The sequence below is a fragment of the Phascolarctos cinereus genome, unplaced genomic scaffold, assembly GCF_003287225.1.
Source record: "Phascolarctos cinereus isolate Bilbo 61053 unplaced genomic scaffold, phaCin_HiC Scaffold_4;HRSCAF=312, whole genome shotgun sequence".
NCBI classification, from domain to species: Eukaryota; Metazoa; Chordata; class Mammalia; order Diprotodontia; family Phascolarctidae; genus Phascolarctos; species Phascolarctos cinereus.
In genome coordinates, this window is record NW_027555847.1 from 355,241,977 (window position 1) to 355,263,549 (window position 21,573).

Below are 21,573 nucleotides of genomic sequence, written 5' to 3' on the forward strand. Positions count from 1 at the left end.
TGCACTAAACACTTAACAGGCCTCAGCAAATGATAAGGTTCAATATGTTTGCACTCAAAGAAAACCATTACATATGCCACATGCGAAGAAAAGTATATTAAAAGAAGGATTAGGCTTGTTCAGTTTGACCCCAGTGAGGCAAAACTAGGTACCGCAGATGGAAATTATAAGAGGCAAACAAAGATTTGATCTAAGGAAAAACTTCCTAATAATCTGAATTCTCAAAAAGTAGAGTGGATTGCCTTGGGAGGTACTAAGTTTCTTCTCATTGTAGGTCTTGAAAAAAAAGTTCAAAGACTACTTGTTAGACCTATATTAAGATAACTTTCTCAGACATAGGTTTGACTATAGCAGGGATGGGGGACCTGTGGCCTGGAGGCCATAGGTTCCCACCCCTGGAATAGAGCGACACTGATGTGCCTTCCAACTCTCAAATGATGTGATTCCATGAAATGTGAAGGACTCAAATAAGGAAAGGGGGAAAATGTTGCCGACCCTTTATTTCTAAAGTCTCTTTCAATCTGAGTCACACATACACACACACACACACACACACACACACACACACACACACACACACTCTCTCTCTCTCTCTCTCTCTCTCTCTCTAATATATTTTATGCAACAGGTCACTAAAGTATCTCTGAAGATGTTTTAAAACAAACTCAGCGGCAAAAGTTTTCTGATTGAATAGCAAATTGCCTCTATAAACATTAAATACAAAAAAATTTTTAGGAGACTTTCATTGCTCTTGAACTTACATTGCTTAAAAGAATAAAATATATTGAAGTGTTGTGAATCAGTATTTTCTTGTTTCTATCATGCAAATGAAAGGGTATACCATAAAGACACATAATACCATTACGCGGTTCTATGAAAACTAGTTAGGCAATGCAGTATTAAGCAGGGCCAACTTTATCATTAGAAGCAATATTGTCATCATCATCATTATTATTATTAGGGCCTATGTTTACATAATGTTTTATGGTTTGCAAAGCATTTTGTATACATTAACTCATTTAATTAATCAAGTTAATCAGGTTCATATAATACATAGACAGCCAAAAACAAAAACCCCAAACATAAAACATTAGAATGGGGTTTGATTATAATGAACATGAGTAATTCTTACAAAATGACACTGATTAGAGTAAGCTTAGGTATAGTGTGCATATATGTTTCCTTCTGTTCTCACCACTATCATTTTTCTTGGGAAACATTGTTTTCCCTCATTTTTCTAGTGTAATTCTTCCTGTTTTTTTTTTTGGGGGGGGTTGTTTGTTTTGATTACTGATAACAATGCATTATTTGGTTACATGTCTTATACTTTCTAACATGTCAAAAACTTTCTAAATATCGTATTCTTGGTCTTGAAACATTTAGATATTTAGGTGACAATTTAGAAAGTATCACAGGATCACAGATTTAGAATTTCGTGATCTTCCTATATATCAATCTCAGTATTTTAGAAATGAGGAAACTGAGGTGTTGAGAACTTAAGTGATTTGACTAAAGGTGACAAATGTTAAAAATGATAAAGTCTGAATCTGAATTTGGGTCCCCTCAACCCAAATCCAGTACTCTTTTCACTCCTGCATATTCAAAGAACCAAGAATCAGAGCTTAAATGTAATACAATTTGAAATCAGATATTTTCCATTCATGAACATGAGGAACAGAAGAAAACCAACTGATAAACATCTAAATGTACAAAACAGATAAACTGAAGATATTAAACAATCTTTTTTGCTTCATAAAAATATTCACTTCATAAAGCTCCTCTGATGCACTTAAAATAAAATTTGATTTATAAAAAATGTTTTAGGAACATTTGTATTGCTTTGAAATGAATTTTTTGATGGGAAGTTCTAAGTACAATAACATACCATAGTTGTTCTTCTGAAATATGAATCAGTAGTTCTTTTTTTTTTAGTATGTTTACATGAAGCGCCAACAGTAGTCTATCAAGAAATACAATTTGATTCTCAAATTCTTGTAATTCATATAGGAAACACAGACAAATTTATAAGATTCTAATATGTTCCTTGGGCATTTTAATAATCTTAGGCTAATTTGCTTTGGATTAATTTATCACTTAATCTATCACCATCTAACTGATGAAAAATATTCATGTATTTACATCACACGACTGCCATAACTTATAAAATATTACGAGTTAATATTAATTTATTACTTCTCCTAGAAAATGTAACTTTTCATACTGATTGCTATTTGAATACAGGTAGTGTCAAGTAACAAATTAACACTTTCCCAAATGGGTCATACCTTACTCATGAATCTGTATGATTCAAGGAGATAAAATATATTTTCAATTGTACTATTATTCTCAGAGATGTATCTATATTTTGGTTGCAACTCCTTCAGAAAGTTCAACATTCTACCATAAATATTAATAATGAAAACTCTTTCTGGTAGCAAACATTATTTGATCTTAAAGGAAAGGAACTGGAGAGACTGTCATTTTGTCAAGGTCACAAAAGGAATCATTTTAGAAAGTGAGGAAAAAAAATCCACATTTAAAATGTTACTTCCCAAATCAGCTACAAGGTAATATACTTATATGGACTTCCTTAAATTACTGCATTGCTGGTAAAAGATGGGAGAATTCCACAGAGCAAATGATTAAAGAAGAAATTACTCATTTGAAAGGAGAAACTCATAACAATATTTTTAAGGTAATCAACTGATGAGATCAATCAAAGTTACAATAATACCTTTAGGAGTTCCATCACTTCCAGCTGGGGAGCACACTGGCTGAGGAGACCTCAAAGGAAAAGATGCAGCATTCCTCATTGTTGAAGAATCTCCATCCTAAGAAAATAATCATAAATATACATGTCAAAGAGAAACTTCTTAGCAGTGTTAAAGAAAAAAACCCCACTAAATATCAACACTTTACTGATACGCAAAGGGTCAGTATTTAAAACTATAATTTTTTCAAACCTTCCTGTTTCTTCTTGGTTTAATATCTCAGAAACAAGTACTTCATGTTTCAAAAAATAATGCATAGGCTAAGCATGGCAAGGAAAATTAATGAACTGGTGCCACTATATAATATGCTCCCCTTTATTTCTGATTGCCTTTTTCAAATTAGGGGTTTCATAAAAGTTTATTTGATCAATATAATACTGAAGAAATGAACTGTAAGTTTACTAAGTTCAAAGTCATTCAAAAATTTCCAAAACTTGTGCAACATAGATACCATTTCAAATAGATGATATTATTGGTCATAAAGTGAAAGGTTTATCAGAAAAAAGTCAGAAGTAGAGAACCACAAGATGGGCTCTTCCTGACCTCTTAACTTACCACTCTCCAGAAAATGAGAAGAGAAAGTGCTAGATAATTTTTTGTTGCACAATTTATATGTAAAAGTTCTACTGAACACACCAAAATTTTAACACACTTAAAATTTTAACAGTAGCAGGAAAAACAAAAGTGAACCTCAGAATCATAGCATCACAGAACTACACTGGAGCTCTAGTGTAGCTTCTTTATTTACTGATATTATCGAATATGAAAATAGCTGACACAATGTAGTGCTTTATATTTCATAGAGCTTTTTTTCATTTAGTCTTCATAAAAACTCTGTGAAGTAGGCAGGGCATATATTGTTACCTCCATTAAATAAACTATAGTCCAGAAAGATTAAGTCACTTGCCAAGGTCATACAGCTCTTAAGTGGTAGAATCATGACTAGAACCCAGGTTATGATATAATGTAACAAAATAGTAAAACTACCCCTTTACCTTAAAAATAGTGACTTTTTTTTACATACATCACTACTTAGCCTGTGCACCATGTGTAGGTAGTCGTCACTTGAGCCATGTCTAGGATTATCAGCATGATGATTAGCTGAATTGCCAGACAACTGACCAGAAACTTTATTATCATGCATGTTTCTCAGCCCACTTGGGACAATGGGACTTGATACTGATGCTGAAATTAGAAAGAATAATAAAATTAATAGCTTTTCAGGAAGAAAATATTTAAAATTACTTGGAGTATACTGAAAATAATGTTCAATCAATTACAAACAACAGTCAGATATTATTGGTACAATAGCCAATTAATTTAATTTTGAGACTAGGGGAAAGTGCAAAAAATAATAATTTTCAATGAAATAGCTGAAAATATATTTGTAAATGCAGTGAATTTTAAAATCGTAATAAATAACTTATTGCTTCAAATCTATAGCTGGAATATAAAAATTAACATTCTTATCTTTAAGAAAGTAGTAATGAATATACATACATTTATATATCAACTATGTAAATAATCAATATAGCCTTTGCAGTACTGCTTACTCAATTTTAACCTCTCTATTAGAAGCTGAATCTTTAAACAGATTTGTTAGCGTTTGCTTTGTCATGAATATGGGAAAGTATTTCCTAAGCAAAGAAGTTCACTTTAACTACCTGAACACTAAAATATGAATAACCGTGGAATAATACACTATTTGAATGAATTACTCATTTGATTTTACCCCATGATCCCTCATTAGTAATTTCTGTGAAGAGAAAAAAAAATTCACTTTGATAATAATGGTAAAAGTAAAATATAAACCCATCCCTCCTCCTAACTTCCCTTTGTCTGTTGAAGACACCACTGTTCTTCCAATCAGTCACTCAGGTCACAAGTTTGTATTTATTTTGTATTCTATATATTATTCTTTACATTCACATTGTCTCCCTTGTTAGAATGTAAGCTCCCTGAAATAAGAACTGTTTCATTTCTGTCTTTGTGTCCCAGCACCTAGTACAGTACCTGGCACACAATGGGGGCTTAACAAATGCTTGCTGATTGATTGATCTTCCACACTTCACTGTCACGCACTCCCCACATCCAATCAGTTGCAAAGTCTTGTTGATTCCATCTCCTTAACATTATAAAGTTCTCTAGCATTACATGGCTTTAAAATCTAGTACTAGAAACCAAACCTTCTTAAATCTTCCCAGTTGAGGTTATGCCATTTCACTTTGCTGCTAACTGTATGAAGTTCATTAACAACTCCACATATTCACTAAAGGGAAACAATGTCTTCTTTCATTTAGATAAATTTTATTATAGCTGTTGTTAATGGAAAGACTAATAAAGAGGAAGTTCCAGAACAAAATTCAATTTAAAAAATTTTTCCAACAAAAGAACACACCATAGAACCATGAAAACAATGTATATTTACATACACTTAAAACTTGTATATTTCCTATTAATGTATTTTTCTTAAATCTTTTCTTTAAATAGTACTTGTACTTTTTCATAAAATCACTCTAAATTGAGGTATGTAGATTTTGGTAGAGAAATACACTATTAGAGATTTTTACAGCTCTGCAGGCCTTCAGAGATCATACTGCCCAAGAAAACTGAAGCCTAGAGAAGTTAAATGAGGCTGACATTGTCATATAGCTAATCAACGAAAAGCTAGGACTAATATGCAGAGTTAGATAAATTCACCTTACACGAAGGTAAGTAAATAGAATTTGTGAAGACAGTAAATTTTGTGCAAAGTACTTACAACTAAGAGGATTTAGAAATAGCCTGTCAAGGAGGTGACATGAACAGAGCTTTAAAGGGCACCAGAAATTCAAAGAAGCAGAGGGAGGGCCTCCATGCCTGTGCAAAGTCATGGAGATGGGAGATGGACCATCCTTGAGGACAGGGACCTTTGTCTTTGTACTCCCAGTGACTGGCCCAGTGCCTGGTACAAAGGAGTTTAATAAACCCTTATTCATCTGAACTGAACTGACTACTAGCTATTCTCCAAACTAAACATGCTCCATCTATTTGCTGAGTGCCTAGAATGCATTCTCCTCATATCCACAGGTGCAGCCATGAAGTTTTCCCTGGTGCTTTCTGCTTAAATTAGAAGTACTTAACCTGAGGCCTGGGAACCTGTTCTTTTAAAAAAATATTTTGTTGAATTTATTTCAGTGTAATTCGTTTCCTCTGAAATACTATCTATTTTATGCATTTAAAAACATTATTCAAAGAAGGTGTCCATAGGCTTCATCACATTGTCAAGGACAACAACATGACAAAAAAGTTAAGAATTCTTGGCTAAAAGTGTTTTCACTCAACTCAAATTTTCATGGTCTAGATCTTTCCTTTGGCCGTCCTATGCTACTTTATATTACATGTATCTACATATATGTTCTAACTCTATAGAACTAAGGTCCTTGAGGTTTGTAACTACGTTGTTTAATAATTGGTATCTTGGGGCAGCTAGGTGGCACAGTACTAAGACTAGACCCTCCTGACCTCAGAACTCTATTATTATTATTTTCTTTTTGGCTAGGCAATGGGGTTAAGTGACTTGCACAGGGACACATAACTAAAATGCTAGGTGTATGAACTCAGGTCCTCCTGACTCCAGGGCTGGTGCTCTACCCACTGTGCCACCTAGCTTCCCCTCACAACTCTATTATTGCAACTGGTCTCCCTTGCTCTGCTCTCCAGCTTTCAATCCATTTGGCATATAAATGTCATATTTTTCTTCCTCATGACATCGATTAATTTGGGAAAACACTTATTAAATGCCTATTCTATGCTAGAGATAGAAAAATGAAAACAAAGCAAGGAAATTACATTTTACATATTATTTCCATTATATCGTGCCCTTCCTCAAAAACAAGTAGCTACTTACTGGTCTCCAAAGTAGGATACCAATAACTACCTCCAGTTGGGGCAGGAACCCAAAGAATTTGTAATTAACACTAATCAGAGGGAAGGTTATACCCACCCATTCCTATTATAATAGGCAGGCTTTTCTTTACATCATACCCAAATCCTTTACTGTCCCCAATACTCCACTATTCCATCTCTTTCCTCCTCTGGGTAAGCTCCTAACAGCTTCCCTTATAAACCAGGTACTGGGCCCCTCAAGGGAGTTAAAACCTAAGTGAAACTCAGGCCCCAGGCATTGGGAAAATTCCCACCCACCAATATACCCAATCCTTAGTGGTTTGGGGTAGGACAGAGTGAGTCATGTAAGATAAGGAGGCAATGCATCATAGATCTCAGTATATTATCTTCCCTCCAAACCCACCCTTTCCCCAAACTTTCCCTATTATAATCTAGGGTATCACTGTTCTGTTAGTTATCCAAGTCTACAACCACTGGGTCTTCCTTAACTCCTCACTTTCATTCACTCCATATAACAAAACAATTACCAAATTTTGTTATTTCTAATGTCTCCACATGTCTCACATCCCCTGCTCTACACCACCCAATTTAGTCATTTAACATCTCTACCCATACTACTGCAATGGCCTCCTAATTAGGTGTCTCTGCCTCAAGTGTCCCCTCTTTCCAACAGCGTTCCTAAAGCACAGGTCTGCCTATGTCTCCCACTTCCAATAAATTCCAGTGGCTCTATACTGCCTCTAGAATCACATACGAAGTCCTCAGTTTGGTAATTAATGCCCTACTATATCTGTTCCCAATCTACCTTTTCAACCTCATTACATACTCCTGCCCTCCCCAAACTCTTTTGTCCAGGAAAACCTGCCTTACTGCTGATTCTCACACATATGGAAGCACAACTAAGATACTCAAACATGAATAGGAAATTAAAGCATGATACCACCCAATAAGCAGAACCACATAAAGAAAGAGAAAGATTCATATTAAAAACTTTCTACTGAATTGAAACCAGAGACAATTCACTTTTGCTTTTATTTTATTTTATTTTATTTTATTTTTTGCATTGTGTATGGTGAATAGCTACACACAAACATGACTTTTGCAGAAAAGCTGTTTTACCATTGTAACATTTATTTGATTATTGTATTTTTCAATTAAATTTAAGACAAATTTAACAGCTTACCTAGTTACAACGATGAAATTAACTGAATAATTAATTACTAACAAACAATTATTTACAATTTCACCTTATCCCCCAGGGCATACATAAGGATTTTTAAAAAAAGAATGAAGCATATTCAAGTGACAATACTTTCACTAAAAATATTATTGATAAAGTTTTAGTGAGAGCAAAAAAGGTTTCTTTTCCCCCCATCATTAATAAAAGATATTTTAAAAACATTTATTTCACCTTTATCTCATCCTCCGAAATTTTTGGTTTTGAGTAGGTTTTATATTGTACATAATATTTTAGTACAATAGCACATATATAATTTATAAATAAGTATACAATACATATATTTCCAGTGCACACTCAAATATTTTTTATAGAGAGGGGTGTGTGATTAAAATAGTGTCAAACTCCAGTTTTTAGCTATTTATTATCTGGTTTCAAGAACCTTATTTCTAGTCTTTATTTGAATCTTCTACTTCAATCAGGCTTATGCCATATTAAAAATATAGAGCACATGAATTTTCTTTATCCACCTATCCTCTGCACATCCTCTTACCTTCCTCATTTAAAAAGGCCTAGTTCAAATTCTACCTCCTCAACCAACATCTTTCTCATCTACACTACTTCACACTGATCTCTTTCTAATCTTACTTCCTAGAACACTAAACTGGCACCACAAAATTTACCATTTCTTTTTTTATTTTGTTTGTTTTTGTTTTAGGCAATTGGGGTTAAGTGACTTGCCCAGAGTCACATAGCTAGTATGTGTCAAGTGTTTGGTCTGAGGCAGAATTTGAACTCAGGTTCTCTTGACGTCAGGGTTGCTGCTCTATCCACTGCGCCACCTAGCTGCCCCCATTTCTTTAATATGGTAAAATCTCAATAAAGTATTACTGTAGAAGAATGTTTAAATCATGACCAGAATTACAGAGAAGCTGACAAAGAGCTGGTTTTGGGGACAGAAGACTTGAAAGCCAGAGGCCATGTGTGACCCTGTGCAAATGTCACCTCTCATGTTTCAGGCAACTCTCTAAGACTATAACTTTTAGAGAAGGTCTTGATGTGAACTGGCAGAGAGGAAAAAAATGAATTATGTTCTGATAATAAAGAGGTGGGAAAAGTTGAAGAACTGGGATCATAGAGGACCCTGAAATTATAAGATTTAGAGGTCAAATGGACTTTGAGAGATTGGGTAAGCCCAACTCTTATAAGAGGAAACCCCAAGGCCTAGAAAAGTTAAGTGGCCTGCCCAAATAGAATAGTCAGGAATCAAAGCTACACTACTATAGAACTGGACAGAGGTTGAACTGGGGAGGTTGCACTAGGGATACTGGGCAGAACTGGGATAAACTGAGGAAAAGTGATTATTAAACTAGACCTGCTATCTTAATGTAGGAAACAGGCAGGACCCTGTGAAAAAGTGCAAAGCAGGTAAAATTTGTCTACTTACTATCCCATCCTCCCTTTATGGGATTGGAAGTGGAAGCTTCTGCTTCTCTCCTTTTCCTGCTTTCTTCCAATGCTCTGCCCTTACCTGGATGCAGGAGGAACCCAAGCACACTTATGTGGCAGTCTCCTAAACTCTCCTATTACTCTGGCCTGCTCCCAATTTCCTCTAGCTCTTCTCTTCCTAAGTTATCAATGAGTATTATGTATCTCATGGGGGTACAGATTTGGTTGTCTTATTAAAATAATTGACGTTAAAATATAAAAGTTTTATCCTCAGGGTATTTACATTTTACAAACGGATTTTGTAAATTAAATGATTCCAGAAATGTGAAATTCTTTCTTTCCTTCAAGGTCTGTTTCATATCTTATCTCTTCCAAGAAGCCCTCTCTAATTCCACCAGCTTGAAGTAATCTCTCCTTTATTAAATATGGAGTTCTCTTTTACATTTATTTGAACTTAGAGATTTACTGTACATGTCTTATATTCTCATCTATATCATAAGGTCACTTAGAGAAGAGACTGTGACTAGTTTTACCTATGTATTCCCACTTCTTGGATAAATGAATATTGAATTATGAGTTGCAGATTTGGCTCTGGCAACTGTTAAAAGAGATTTCAATAAAGAAGGGAAGATTTGGTAGACAACAAAGCTAAGTGGAAGGAAGCTATGACAAGAAAATTGTCTAGGGCAGTAGTTTTTCAAGGGGGAGCTCAGAAGCTTCAGTTGGCTATGGCATGACCTCAAGGAAGAAGTAACCAATCTGAAGTTGGGAAGATGGGAAGCATATCCCATTATCTCTGCAGCAGTCAATGATGGACTTGAATCCCACCTTCCCTTTCACCTATTATCATTCAATATTCCTCTATTCTTTTCCCTCCCAATCCCCTCATTGAAGCGCTCAAACCCTTCCCTTCTGTTTGGGGTATGGACCCTCTATGGGTGATTATTACTTGTGTTTCAGCAGCTTGAATGAGAAGCTACTCAGGCAAAATTGTACCAGTATACACTCTGAGCATATCATCCTTTACCCAGATCACTTTATGGGTCTCAGGACCCCGTGAATAGGTGCTGCAGTCTTAGGGAGTGGCAAGTGAATAAGAGAACTGCCCCAGGAGCCCCCACTCCTCACTCTGTTCCATAAGATGAACAGAAATGGGTGAGATGTTATTTGTATTACAGCTCTCATTGCATCATCTTTCCCCTAAATCTACTGTTCTTACTAAGATCTCTATTTTTGTCAACGATATCCCAGTCCTTAAAGTTACCCAGGCTTACAAACAATATAGCATTCTCAGTTCCTCACTTTCATTCTCTCCATACAGTCAATCAATTGTCCATCTTATTGATTCTACCCTCCAGTCATCTCTTGCATCCAGCCCATTCTCTCTACTCACACAGGGTCTCATCAGCTCTCACCTGGACCACTGCAATAGCTTCCTAATTTGTCTCCCAGCCTTACCTTTCCTCATTCAAATCCATCTTCCATTTCACTGTCAAACTGATATGCCTAAAGCACAGGTTTGACTATGTTAATCCCTAACTCAATAAACTGCAGTGACCCCCTATTGACTCTAGCATTAAATATTATTTCATCTTCATTTTATCCCGTTAAGTTTATATTTTAAGTTAATAATGTATATAATATTCATATAGTAATACATACATATAATTCATTAAAAAATAAATATACATATATTGGAGGTACATGCTCAAAATTTTTTTTAACTGACAGAAGTGTGCAATTAGAAGTGTGGAGACCATAAACCTAGGGAATAATAATGAATTATTTTTAATAATAATTTTCATGACACGTAGGTATTTTGTGTTAAGGCACATCACATGTATTTCAACAAAGGCTGAAAAATCTCTAGAGAGCAGTAACAAATCAAGCAACCATGATTCAAATAAAAGGCTGGTACGGTTTTCAAATCTTGGATTTGGTATCCAATTATGTTAACATGCTTTCAATTCCAGTAGTGCTGTCACCAAACTAAATTACAAAGCTCCAATTACAATTTTACCATATTGTTTAGGAAAATCATGACAAGAATATCTTAAAATTTCCATAAAATCTATTTTTACCTGAACCTAGTTTGAAGCATGTTACAAATAATCGATACCTTGTTATTGAAAAGCTTGTTTACTTACCTAAACCATTTCATTGTTAACTTTTTTTTCCATTTTGATTACTAGACTGCATAAAATAACTTTAAACTATGAAAAGAATTGATATGATATAGGCTATATATATGTACTCTCAACTTTAGTTAACCTGGTAATTGTTTGTATCTCTAAGCTATTAAGACATGGAAAAATATATGTAGATTTAGAGTGCGTGTTCTATGACACAGTCTACCTTTTTAATTTTTAAAGAAACAGTCATCCATTTTTTCCTTAGCATAAAAATCACAGTATTTAGAGCTAGAAGAAACCTTAAAATTCATACAGTCCAACATTCTGATTTTATACAGGAGGAAACAAAGGCAGAAAAAAATGAAATGTTTTGCTGATGGTCAGTTACTGATGCCATCAGGAGCAGAACTTGTGTTTCTGGACTCTTGACCTATGGTTTTTATATTATACCACACTACTTCTTAACTAATAAAATTAAAAAAAATACATCTTCTTAAACATTTTGTTGTTTTTATAATAGTTCTTTGGAGTAAATGTGCATTACAAGAAATTAGCGATGCAATACAAACAAATTTTTGTACCAACCCTGTAAATGCTTTTTATAAGTTTTTTTTAAATGATTACAGTTATAGTTGATTCACATAAAAACCAGTCAGATATCTTTGTTAGCATTTTACTAAAATCTTTAAGATAAGAATACCAAAACTAGTAGCTAATCTGAAATGTACACCATCAGGCTCTGTAACATCCTCAGTAAAGAAATGTCCAACAGTCTTACCTTGCTGCATCTGTGGATGTGGTGTGTAACTTGGAGGATGTGAGTATGGCATGTATCCTGCAGGGCTCTGTGGGGCATATGGACTAGGCACTGGGCTGTTTGGTTGTGCCATATATCTGTTCCCAGAGCTTGTCTGTGGGGGCACAAATCGGCTAAAACCCCAAAATCAAATGAAGAATTATATGAGGAGATGCAATTAAGTATTTCATTCCTTGAAATTTTATTTTCACAAAATTCTCCAAAGTACATTTGTACCATACAGAATTATGGAAACTAAGACTCTTACAAAATATTTAGGTAACATTCAATAGATTCAAAATCCCTTATCTTAAGAGTTAAAAGTGATGAGATTAATTATAAAAGTTATGATCACTCAGTTGAAATAATTCTTGCTAACATACACTTACACCCTACACATTTTCTTATAGTTTAGTTTAAAATACCAAAACTTTCTTTTCCTTTCCCCAATTTAATTATTAAAATGATGTCAGTTCAACTTCTAGCCAAAGTAATTACAGGGATGCTTCATGCTCTTCTGTATGTAATTCTTCAATGAAATAGTCACAAGTTTTCCTTTAATACTTCAACACTATCTGTGCTTTCATGAGTGGGGGTACTCTACTAACCAACACTGAGAGCTACTCCTCTTCACCAATGGTATCAAACTCAAATACAACAGCTGACTGCATACTGACTTAGAAAACCAAAAATTATTATTTTCTATATTGTATTGTATTTAAAAAAAACGCAACATTTCCCAATTACATTTTAATCTGGTTACAGTTGCACTGGGGGTTGGGTAGTGGTTCTGCCTGCTACCTGCAGGTCAAGAATTTAAAACCTCTGTTCTACAATGCAGTAGATGGTCTTAATGAGTTGTGATAGTTAAAATTCATCATCTGGTGGCTAACCTTCTGCTAATGAGATTTAGATGTATAATGTCTTAAAACTATAAACTCGAAAACTACTACAGAGTGAAAGCAAATATGTTTTATCTCCAAATAGAATTTTTTTCTAAAGAAAACATGGTGTGAGATGTCAAAAAAAAAAAAAGCAACCATGCTTAATAATTATACATATTACCTGGAAGGGCTATGTGAGATAGTGGTTTGTTGATAATTGGAAGATGCAGGACTACTGTGCATGGAATTTTGAGAAAGTTTATACTGGGACATCATCATTCCTATACAACACATACAAAAACATGATTGTATTAATTTCCTGTAATGATAACACCATCTTTTAACCATTCAAACTCAAGTGTATTTTCTTTTTTGCAAATATTCAAAAGTTCTTATTTTCAAAACATGGTATCCTTCCTTTTTGCTAATCTTTTCATTTTAACTGGCATAAGAAGGCAGTTATAAAAATAACTTGTAAACTTCACATAAAAGTTCATATAAAATCTTTTCATTACATAATTGCAGGAACAAAACTGGAGACTTTATAAAGCCTGAAAACTGTATTTCATACAATCATAGATTTAGGAAGGACCTTAACAGTTGTGTGGTCCAACCTTTAAGTCAATGCAGCAATTTCTTTCTACATCATACTTGACAGATGGTCTTGTAAACTCTGCTTGAATACTTTTAGTGATGAGGAGCTCCTTACTTTGTAAGACAGTCAGAACTGGACAGTTCTCAGAAATTATGCTGCCTGCTTGCAATTTCCACTTAATATCTATCCTTGTTCTTCTTTCTAGAGCAATACGAAATAAGTATATCCCTCTTTCAATTAACAGATATCTGAAAATAGTTATTAAATCCTTCCCTAATCCTTGACTTCTGTGGACTATGTATATTATAAGCTCTTTCAACTGTTACATATATGACATTTTGTTACAGAGAAGCTAGATGGTATCGCAGATAAGAGTATTTGATTTAGAGTCAAGAAGACACAGGTTTAAATAAATATCATATCATATACCAGCTGTGTGACTTTAGACAAGCTGCTTAATCTCTCTCAGCCTCAGTTTCCTCATCTGTAAGATGAAGTTAACAACCCTTGTAACATGTATATAAAAGGATTCTTGTGGGAATCAAAATGAAACAATATAAGTAAAATGCTTTCTAAATCTTGAAACGTCACACGAATGAAGAGAAGTTCAATTTCTGGTAACTTTAAGGACCAAAATGAAACTTGTCTATTTAAAACTTTCAAGAGCTTATGATCTACTTCCAAATTAATTTCCACTCACTCCTCTCCCCCACAATTTCTCCCTAAATTTGATTTCCTGCTTTTAACTCTTATGAACCATTCCCAGGCCTAACAATAGCAACATACTTTTTCTAAACCTATATTCTCTCCCAAACCTAAGTGATTCTGGATTTTATACCTTAGTTATTTTATATGGGGTAGATGCAGTATGGTCTACGGAAAAGAGTGCAAAGTATTTTCTAAATGTTTTTTTTTTGAGGCAACTGGGATTAAAGTGACTTGCTCAGGGTCACACAGCTATTAAGTGTCAAGTGTCTGAGGCCACATTTGAACTCAGGTCCTCTTGACTCCAAGTATTTTCTAATTTAAAAACTGAAACAACAAAATGGAACTTCTAGAGTAAGAACACAGGATGAAAAGGGTGAAAGAAATCCTAAAGTCTATAGTTGTCTCAAAGTACAAAACGCTCAAAAGACTTCAAAAATCCAATGATATTCTCTTAGCTTTACCTGACTTCCATGGAATCCTAGCACCACACAAATCTAAAAGGATGTTATTAATGACTAATATTTATGCAGCTTCTACTACATACATGGTCCAGTTTAAGGTATTATCACAGTCTAACTAAATAAATACCAAACTATATGCCATGGTATTAAGAAAAAGAGACAAATTTATTACAGGTAATATACATTCTGGTATTTGAACAATGAAGAAAAATATATTTTAAAATGTAAATAATAGGGAAATATTCTTACCACTCTGTACGTATCTGTTCTGCATGCTTTTCTCCCTGAAAACATTAGGATTCCTTGCCAGGACAGACTGCAGCAAAACTGGTATGTCTCCTTCTGGATCATCACTACCAAGATTATCTTTCAACTCTCTAGCATTAAAGAAATAAACAGAAGATAAATAAGCATATAAAAATGTTCTAAATTATAAAAATTCCATTACTCTGTATTAGCCCATAAAGCTTGGAAGAAGATGAAATGCAAAAACCAAGAGTACTCATAATAATAGATATTACACATATATAGATGTTTTTGTAAAGTATGGACCCCGGGAATAGAGATCCTTGAGTGAAGTAAAGATAACAATCAAGAATGCAAAATAATTTCCTAAGGATGAAATGGGTTCTAAGGAGTATATTATTCTTTGGAGTGATAATTATCGAAAGAACTTTGTATTTTTAAACATATAAAGTAGAAGATAAATGACATCAGCTCTCAGTTATTAACCCTGATAAAAGATACAGAAAGGAAAACAATTAAAAAATTATTATCTGGCTCTAGATTGCACTTTTTACTCCTTAGGTCTCAATGAGTGATATCAATTACAGCTAATATATTTGTTAGCTAAGTACCTTGTATAATCTCATTTGATCAACCTGTGAGGTAAGCGCCATTTTACAGATGAGGAAACTGAGGCTGAAAGAGACTGAGTGATTTGTCTAGGGTCACACAGCTAGTAAGTGACTGAGGTAGGATTTGAACTCAAGTCTTCCTCATTGCAAGACCTGAGTTCTACTCATTAACACCACTTAGATGGCACCATGATGGAATGGAAAAAGCATCATACTTGGAGTCAGAAGAACTGGCTTTCTTATTCTGGCTCCACTATTGGGTAGCCTTGCTGACACTGTAGGAGTCACTGAAGCTCTTTAAGCTACAGTTTCCCCATTTGTAAAACAGGGATAGAAATAATAAACAATTAACAACTTTGAAGGGTTGTTCTAAGGCCATGGAAATGTTTTGTAACTATAATGTACCACATATATGTACCATATATATGTTATTATAACACAGCCTCTGGTGCTTTTGAAAATAATTTCCAACAAAATAATGGAGTGACAGTGTAAAGACCTCACATAGAGGACAGAAGCCATCCAATTTCCCTATCCTATATCCATATACCAAACTAAAAGTCAACAGAGGAAATTCAGATATCAAATGATTAAGCATAGTACCCACTGTGTATAAATCTGAAAGTAAGAACTAAATTATCTTCATAATTCTATTAGGCTACTTCTCCTTTTATTTATTTTTAATTCAATGTTTTATTCACTTGATACTGACAGATATAGACTTATTTAGGGAGTCATTGCTCTTAAATACACTATGAGTTCCTATAAACAATAAATTAAATTGTATCACAATAAAGTGAAAATGTCTTTCAAAAATGTTCTAACATCAGTTGAACACATGAAAACAAAGAGTAAAGGTAGCAAAATTCCACTAAATTCAAGCCAACAATTACTAAACAGCTATTATGTGCAAGGGACTATGCTAGTTACAAAGAAACCCATCATCCTCAAAGCGGTAACCATTGGAGGACCTGAGGGAGAGTAGGAAGAGAAGGAAAAATGAAACAAGAGCCTAAATAAACTAGAATTCAAGGTAGCATGGATGCAGTAAAAAGAGGGCTGGATTTAAAGTCACAGGAGGTGAATTTAAATGATGACTCTCCCATCTTCTCCCTGTGTAAACTTCCTTCTTTTCCGGGCTCCATGATGACACCTGGATGTTCTTCAACCTGCTGCAACAGTCTTCTCAATGTGCAAATCAGAGTACGCACCATACCCCCTTCCTACCAGATCCTCCATTTTAAACAAACTGCCTGGGCCATGTCTTCATTCCTCTCTGGTATCCTTTCTTGATTCTTTGGACGTTACCCGCCACGGTCCAAGTATCTCTTGCTGATACCCCCCGCTTTTCAGTTTCCTTTTCTGAGTTGTCCTCTCCCATTAAGCTTCTAGAGGGAAGGGACTGATTTTCTTTGTGCTCATATGTGCATTCACAGAGCTTAGTAAGCAAACCCTTAATAAATACTTATTGACTTGAACTTTGGAAAGTTACTTTCTGGGCCTCAGTTTCCTGAACCATAAAATGAGAGGATCAGACTAGATTATTTCTTAATGTCTCTCTCAGCTCCAAATCCATGATGCTCTCATTGGAAGTACAAAGTAGAGGCTGAAAAGTGATTTGAAGAAGGAACCACTTTTAACTGAGGGGATCCGAAAAGACTTCAAGGAAGAAGCAGCACCTAAATTAGACCTTGAAGGTAGAGTTAGGGCAGGGCACAGAACCAAAGACAGAACATAGAGCAAATGAAGGGAGTTGTATTAAATAAAGTTGGTCAGATGGGCTAAAGTCAGATTGTGAAGGGCTCTAAAGGCTAGGATAATAGGATTATGCTAGAATAACAAAACACATTTTATTTTGTAGGCAAAAGAGACAACCCTGACATTTACTTGTGGACTGGAGAGGAAAGAGAGGAGAGGCAGAAAGAACAGTTTAGGTGATTACAGAAATGGACTATTTCAGTCAGCAGTACTGAATCAGTGGAATAGCTTCACTGCTATTTAACAGTTCCTAATATCCACAAAAATAGTAGTCACATAGACAGTATTTAGCCTTAGAGTGATCTACCTTAATATGTTTTCTCCAGGAATGATTTGTATCTAAAAGCAGGACCACCTATACATAATAATTTGGTATACAACAATTTCTGGGAATATGAAAGGACCTCAAAATGAATTACATTGAAATTAACATATTTTTAGATAGATAGTATTGTTTTTTTAAAGCCAGTATCTGCAAAATCAGTTCAGAGTCCGATACATGACAGTGACATAGTGTGTGCATGTCAGTGTGCACGTGCCTGCGTGTGTGTGTGTGTGTGTGTGTGTGTGTGTGTGTGAAACCACTACACTTGGAATCAAAAGATTTGGGTTCAATTACCAGCTCTGCAGCTTACTATCTGTGTGACTGTATCACAATATCATTTCTCTCCCAAGGACTCTGTTTCCTTATCTATATAATGAGGAGGTGAGATTAAATGATCTCCAAGAGCTGTACAACTCTAAATCTATGATCCCAAATATTTGGAATTGCTTCACTTTGTGTAAGCTGTTCATGGAACTAGCTTGCTGAGTTCCTTCTGGTATTTCACCCATCTAATTTTAAACATGGAAACAACCTCCTTACCCCTACCTCTTCAAAGCTAATAATATAGCCTAAATACTACATTAGTATCCTAGGTACCTTCAGCATCACTATAAAAGAGAAAGTAATACTTATGAAGAACTCTGGACAGGTAGAGGGGTTAAGATTGATTCAAGCAGAATTGTAAAAATCAAAATAAATGCACCTAACTCAACTTCATTCTCTTCCTATTGCACTGTGGTCATCAACTTTGCTATTTACATAATAACCCCCCCCCCCGCCTCCAACAATGACTATATTTTGGGGATTGAAGTCAAAGAAAAAAAAACGGTCAATATAAATTATATTGGTAGGAAAAAAAATCTGAACTTTATTTACTTTTAGGTAGAAAGGTAGACAGTACTTACATGTGATCTGTTGACACCTGGTTGAGAGTGTGAACAAGCTGTGAAACCAAATTTTCATCCCTACAGGCCAAAAGGCAGTTTACCTCTTCTGCTATTCGTCCATTAAACAGAAGGCTCTTTGTAGTTGTAGCAGGTAAAGGAGATGGAAGAGGCAACTGATTCAAGACTATTTGGGATAAAAATAAAATATCAGAAATTTTCCAACATAAAAAATACTACATTTTTTTTCCTTAAGGGAACTACTTGACAATTTGTTTTGGGGGAAAAGAAAAAGATTACAGAATTTAAATTGAGGACTGCCCAAGGATATGAGAGGTGGATGGGAGACCAGAAGAGGCAGGAAAGCTGTAAAACACTAAGAAAGAATTATTGGAGAGGAGTAAGGTACAAGATGTCATCAAAGACATGAGTGAAAAGACAGGCTGGTCACGTGGCAAAAGTAAGAGACAAAATGCTTCACTGGTACTCCTGCATTGTTACAAAAAAACTGAGGAAGGCCCCTAACAACAGGGTAGAGCTGTGACTAAACTGAGGAAGAATATGAACAAAAGTCACATGTGGACAGACTGGGATCTGTATAATTGGAGAGAGCACCCACACTAGTAAGATCAAAGACCAATTTAAGTATTCGATAAACTGGTAATGACTATAAAACATCAATAAAGCAATCAAACTTGCTGTGTAAGTATGTATATTTAAATGAACAAAATTCCACACATAAAAAATTCCACAATAACTTTGCAGTTACTCTGAGTCTCCAACATCTTTGCTGCTCCCTCCCCGACTACATTCATTTCAATTTTACATAGTCTAAGAGTGTGTGGCCTGTTTCTCTGGTTCCACTTTTTTCATTAAGGTCTTTCCAGTCTTATTTAGATCCTTTTATAAATATCAAACTTAATTGCACTATGATACTCTAATATATAAATGTACCACAACTTAAAAAAACAAACTATTCACTAATTAGACATTTAACTTGTTAATGCTGCTACAGATATTCTTCAACATATAGTTCTTTCCTTTCTTCTGCCTTTCTTATAGCACACTCAGAATATCCTGAATAAGGGAAATAATAAGTCAATGGATAGGGTTATTTTTTGAGGAGTACTACCAGACCTTATATATCCCCCACCTCATTACATCAGTTCACAATTCTACCAATGTAACTCTACCAATTGCTCTTGTTTCTCAAGAATATGTGGAAGTTAATTCCCAAATATTTTATAGGTTCTTAATGTAAACTGGGGTTTCTTTTTGTGATATTTTTTTGGTCTCTACTGCTTGTATTTAAGAAAGATAATGATTTATGAGAACTTTGTGCACTACAACTCTGTTGAACTCATTTAATGCCTCAATTAAGTTTTGATAAGGTAGATGGGTTTTCTAGGTTTAATCCATGCTCCTTGCAAAAAATATTCTGCTGCATTTCCAATATTATTTCTTTTGTCTTTTTCTTTTCTTGTTGTACTTGCTAACTGTTCCAAAACTACATGTTAGAAAAAGTGGCAGAAGTGCTACTACATCTCTATATCCCAAAGAGATCAGAGAAAGAGGAAGAGGATCCATATGTACAAAAATATTTATAGCAACTCTTTCTGTGGTGGCAAAGAATTATAAACTTCCCATTCACTGTGGAATGGCTGAAAAAGTTATGGTCTATGAATGCGATGGAATATTACTGTGATGTAAGAAATGATGAAGGGGATGGTTTCAAAAAAACTTTGGAAGACTTGTATGAAACATTGCAAAGTGAAGTAAGCAGAGTCAGGAGAATAATTTACACAGTATCCGCAATATTGTGAAGAAAATCAATTGTGACAGACTTAGTAACTGATCAATACAATGAACAACCACACTTCCAAAGGCATCAAAGATGAAACATAATATCTACTTCCAGACAGACTTGGAGTGAAGACTGAAACATATTTTCTTCTCTTTCCATCTTTTTTTTTGGGGAGGGGCAGGAGGAGTACTGGTGGCCAACGTTGAAATTTCTTTTGCACTATGATACACATTTGTAAGGGGTTTTGTTTTTGTTGGCTTCTCAAAGAGGGGCAGTGAGAGGGAGGGATGAATTCTGAGCTGAAAACAAAATTGAGTTACTGGTTAACAAAAACAAAAGAAGTGGCTAAAGTGCTTATCAACCTTCATTTGCAAATTTTTTTTGGTAGGGATGCTTCTGTTTCCACATTATATATAATGGCTTCAGCTAGATATTTTTAATTTTGTCAAGAAAAATATGTATCTCTTTTCCAATTATTTTTGGTGTGTATATATGTTTGGTGGGTTTTTCTGGCTGACATAGAGCAGAGGGGAAAGAAAGCTGACCTGACTAGCAATCTATGTGCCCTCCTAAGTGCCTCAGAAAACTCTTGAAAGACAATAAAGTTGCAGAATACTTGCTGATCAGCATCACTGGGAGTTCCCTACATGAATTAAAACATCAGTAAAGATGAATGTTGCATTATATGATAGTTGTTTTGATATGAACAAGCCTTACAAATCTGGTACAAATCCTACTTCGGAATGATTAATTCAGTTCAATTCCACAAATAAAACAGTGAACAAAATTCAAGTAAATGTCTATTAAAACAAGAAGATTGGATTAGATGTTCTTTTAAAGTTCTTTTGATCTTTACAGCTATGACCTTCAGTGACCTGCTACACACAAACGCTAGGTTCTGGTGACATAAAGATCAAAATAAAATCAAACTGTCTCTGGCCTCAAGGAACTTAGACTCTAACAGCAGTCAGAGAGAGAGAAACAAACTATACACAAGTAAATACAAAACATATATATAAGATACAAAATAACTTCAAAAGAAAGAAAACATTGAGATAGAGTTCGGAAAGGTCTAAGAAATTTA

At 34.7% G+C, this 21,573-nt stretch overlaps 1 protein-coding gene across 1 annotated transcript in view; it reads right to left on the reverse strand.

Annotated features, from left to right (window-relative positions):
• Positions 1-21,573, reverse strand: part of NIPBL (NIPBL cohesin loading factor) — a 266,866-nt gene that overhangs the window by 105,150 nt on the left and 140,143 nt on the right. The window contains 6 exon segments of the mRNA XM_020995941.2: positions 2,735-2,831; positions 3,796-3,956; positions 12,196-12,347; positions 13,279-13,378; positions 15,111-15,238; positions 18,707-18,872. Of these exon segments, the coding sequence (XP_020851600.1) occupies positions 2,735-2,831; positions 3,796-3,956; positions 12,196-12,347; positions 13,279-13,378; positions 15,111-15,238; positions 18,707-18,872 (804 nt within the window).